At 34.7% G+C, this 4586-nt stretch overlaps 1 protein-coding gene across 1 annotated transcript in view; it reads right to left on the bottom strand.

Moving 5' to 3' along the window:
- LOC103207397 (UPF0462 protein C4orf33) overlaps positions 1–4006 on the bottom strand; it is a 28146-nt gene extending 24140 nt beyond the window's left edge. Inside the window, exons 1-2 of the mRNA XM_042782556.1 lie at positions 3826–4006; positions 54–91 (exon numbers count right to left, since the gene is read on the bottom strand). Coding sequence (XP_042638490.1) covers positions 54–91; positions 3826–4006 — 219 coding nt within the window. The remainder of the gene's footprint in view (positions 1–53; positions 92–3825) is intronic.
- Positions 4007–4586: the final 580 nt, after the last annotated feature.

Below are 4586 nucleotides of genomic sequence, written 5' to 3'. Positions count from 1 at the left end.
CCTGGAATTTTTTCAACATGTGTTAGTTTTAAAACTGATTGTGAAAGTAATACATGCTTATTGTTTAAAAAAAAAAAAAAAGAAAGTAAAACTTGAAAGTCTTTTACTCTTCCTTCGGTCTAAAATCAGCCAGACTTTTTTCTATACTTCTACAAACTATTTACCTGCATAGATTTAAAAAGCAAATTTGGAATCATATTTTGCTACAACTTGCTTTACTAACAAAGATATTTTCCAGCATACAAATACTTTATTCTTTTTAATGAATTCATGGTATTCTTCTGTACAATGTTATCATAATTTATTCACCTAATCCTTATTGACATACATTCAGATTATTTCCAAATTTCCATGTTATTTTCATAGTAATAAAATTGCTAACAGGTATCATTCCATGAACAATTCAAAGAGTCTTATTGTCCCTTTCTAAATGTTTATCTGAACAAATTAGGATGTCTTCTGATTTCTATGTTCCATCATCACCTTAGGAGCGCTGGTAGCATAGTGCCTAAAGCACTTGACTGCTAACCAGAAGGCTGGCAACTCAAACCCACCAGTCACTCCTTGGAAGGAAGGTTAGGCAATCTACTTCTGTAGTGATACTGCCTTGGAAACCCAAGGAGGGGTCGCTATGAGTCGGGTCTGACTTGACGGCACATAACAACAACAACAACATCATCACCTTACAAACATTTTTGCAGCTTCTCTGTATTAAGCACTTATGTCAGATTTTCAGGGAAACTTTGTTAGTTTACAATCTTACCAGTACTCCAAAGCGGGTATTTCAATAAAAATATCAAGACAGAGGGATGTATTCGTTGCTATATGATGAAAGAAAACACAGTTCAAAAAGAGATTCCAGGAAAGTTTCCCGGAGAAGGTGCTCTTTAAACTCCATCTTGAAAGATGAGTTGGAGCTGGTTAAGGGAGAATGATGGACAGGGCATTCCAGCAGAGGGAGCAGCATAATCAGAGGTACACAATTAGGAAATAGTGTGGCTAGTTTAAAAATCTGCAAGTAGTTCAATCTTTCTAGGCAAATCTTTCAATGTAGGAAGAAGTGCTGATTTCCTGCAGAGAGAATAAGGAGCCCACTCGTGGATAATCTTGAACAGAGATTATATTAAGAAGGATAAAGTATTTAAGTAGCTGAATGATGAGCTGAAAATTACATTTTAGATAAACCATTCTGGCCTCTAAATGAAGGATGGTCTAAGGGCAAAAGGACTAGTTACGGGGCTCTGCCTCAGCTTACCTAGATAAAAGGTAATGAAGGCCTAATCTACTGGAGGAACGGTGGGGATGAAGAGGAGGACCTGAATTAGGGAAATATTCAGGAAGTGAAACCGGTAGGACTTGGTAAATAAATCCAAATATGAAAAGTGAAAGAGAAGGGTATCTTGAAAAGATCTCACATTTCTAGATTTGATGATGTGACCTATTTTTAGTGTTATTGATAGAGATTGGGAAAATGGAGAAAGAAGCAGGTTTATGAGAAAAGTGGGTGAGTTTAGTTTAGGACTTGTTGAGTCTAGTGCCTATAATACCTCCAAGCAGGTAAGTCACAATATTGTATACACAAGTAGGAAGCTGATACACCTCAGGTGAGAGGTAGAGAACAGAGATGTAGATTTGTAGGTCAACATCATGTTAAAACAAAAACTTCCCTGGAGGGCAACCAGAAAAATAATAGGAACCAAGCAAGCTAGCTAGACTCAGTCCTTTGCCCAAGTCCATACCTCTTTAGGAAAGTGTTATATATAAAAACAGGAAGAAAAGTGAGAGTTAAAAGCAGATATTCATCATCTTGGGTGTGCTATTTCACTAACATTCCCCAAGTGATAAAAAAGACTAAAGTATAATATAAATATTTAACTCAAGTGTGAAACTGACTCAATTAAAACGAATGAAAAAGATACTTACAAAATACAGGTGGAAAATTCTGATTTTGATTTATGTAACCATAAGTAATTATTATATTCTGGCACACAAATTTTTTATTAATGATTAGTATCTGGTCCTGTTGACATTCCATTTGAAAGCTATAGTAAATGTTGAAATTTATATGTCCAAAGGTGGCAAGCCATGAATTAAATTCCTTTATTTTCAATAAATAGCATGCATAAACAATTTTAATGATCAATTTTAGTAATTACAATATACAGAAGGACAAATCAAATCACAAGCTTCATTTTACTGATAAATTATAAGAGCCAATGTAGAGACCCTTTGTGGGCATGAATAATTCTCTAACACTTGTGTCTGTATTGCTTTCTCTGCTACTTTATTATAAGGTAGAACTAAAGTATATTTTCACTGAAGGATCAAAAGATGATATTCAGCAATTAAATCTTTCCAAATTATAAAATAATTTAAATTTCATTTTATTATTTTCAATATTATTAAACATAATTTTATCTTTTTTAAAGATTTGATAAAACCATTTAATCTTTTATTCCCTCAAAGCATCTTCTGCATATAAATTTATCATATTGTGACCATACAGGAGTATGAGTTATCAGGGAATTTAGCTAACAAAATGCCAGCTAATAACTCACTGTATGATAATTTCTTATCTACAGGTATTTCTGAGTCCTAATCAATTTTAAGGAGCTGTGGTGCTGTACTGCCTAAGGCATTTGACTGCTAACCAGAAGGCTGGCAGTTCAAACCCAGCGGCCATTCTCGGAAGGAAGGTTGAACAATCTACTTCCATAGAGATACCGCCTCAGAAACCCAAGGAGGGGTTGCTTTGAGTCAGATCCACCTTGGTAGCAGTGAGTTTGGTTTTTGAATCAATTTAACTCACTTCTAGATCTGCAAAATAAGTGAGATACTGTTGAGTAAAAGAAGGGTCCTATACTCAGAAAGATACTTCATTGAACATATACACACCTTTTGCTATAAGTCTGTAGCAGAGAAGACATATTTTTAACATACGACAAATTAACACTGACAAATTACATGCCACACAAATAGTACAAAGAAAATAAATGATAGTATGGACTGGAAAAGTCATCAAAACTTCTTTGAAGAAATGAGTCCTGAATTAGATCTTAATTATATGCATTCAAGGCAGGCAGAATAGAATGAGAAATGATACCTGAGTGAGAATGGATGGGATAATGGATGGCATTAACCTTTCAGAAGTTAAGATTTTGGTTGAGTACGATGTCCCAATCAGGAGCACCCTGAAAGCTTATAGGAAGGGTTTGGACTCAGGGTCCGTATATATATCCTCAGGGATAGTAATGGTTTGTAAACTGGGGAATGGTACCATGAAAACAGAATATTAGAAAAATGAATCTGGTAGCTTAATTAGGATATACCAGAAGGGAATAATATAGAAAATCTGAAATTAATTTCATGACATGCCTTAACTGCATATGTGAGATTACTTGTCAATATAAAGTAAAAACATTTCATGTTGAAGTTGATGATGTTTCTGTAATAAGTAAAATATCCCAGAACTTCCATAAAAAAAGGTGTATAAAGTTGAAGTGGCAATGTGAGGATATGTAAAAAAGAAAACACCAATGGTAAACTTTTAAATTAGGAAAAAGAAGTAAAAGAAGGAAATATGGCAGCAATCTGAAAATCTGGATTTGTAATTGCCATTTTTCACTGTTCTAGTTTTATAGTTGAAGTCACATAGGGAATGGATAAAACATCAGAATGAGAGATTGGTAGGAAATATCAGAAAGTGCACATGCCAGTTTCTCAGAAGCACTTACTTCCTAACAGTATAATAAAATAATACTAGTTCTGTGAGCGGTTATTATAAAAAGATTTATGTCTGCAATAAAATACAGTCCTTCCACTTACCTTCATAATCCCATAGTTCATTGAAAGGCTTTCCTGGTTCTCCAAGTGGGGCTGGAGGATCATTGAAAAATGGAGCACTTACTTCCATCATCACTCCTCTGTCACCTGGACTCAGCCTGACTAGCACTGGCTCATGCTTCACTGGAAAACCATCCCAAGTGTGTTCAATTTTAAAATCCATCTGAAGAATAAAGGAAAAAAAAAAAATATATATATATATATATATATATATATATATATATAAACAAACTCTATGACAGGATACAAATCTTTCCTTTGGTTAGAAATAAAATGAAATGAAAATTACAATGCCAAAGAGCAGGCAAGACGGCAGGCAGTAGAGTGGTAAGAACATGGTTGTGGGACTCAAGAGGCCCTCTATGTTGTGACAAATCATGGACTCAGAGATCTAATATAAAATAGCTGAGTAGACTCAAATATCTTTAAATTTATAAGTCTAGATTTAGCTCCAACTCCATTAACTCCAATGCCATTGTAAAGAGTGCATAAAAATCATAAAAGAAAACAGTTGACATTAAGTCCAATGCAGAAATTGTTGTGCAATTTACTACAACTATAAGCACCATGAATGAGCCCTTGTCGTGTAGTGGTTAAGACATTTGTCTGCTAACTAAAAGGTTGGTATTGAAACCTACCAGTCGCTCCACAGAAGAAAGATGAGGCAGTCTGATTCTGTAAAGATTTATAGCCTTGGAAACACAAAGGGGGTTGCTATGAGTTGGGATCAACACGATGGCAGT

Source organism: Orycteropus afer, unplaced genomic scaffold, assembly GCF_000298275.1.
Source record: "Orycteropus afer afer isolate SDZICR_OR568_19922 unplaced genomic scaffold, OryAfe1.0 scaffold00367, whole genome shotgun sequence".
Lineage (NCBI taxonomy): Eukaryota > Metazoa > Chordata > Mammalia > Tubulidentata > Orycteropodidae > Orycteropus > Orycteropus afer.
Note: the sequence above shows the minus strand (reverse complement) of the source record. Positions and strands in the feature narration are given on the sequence as shown.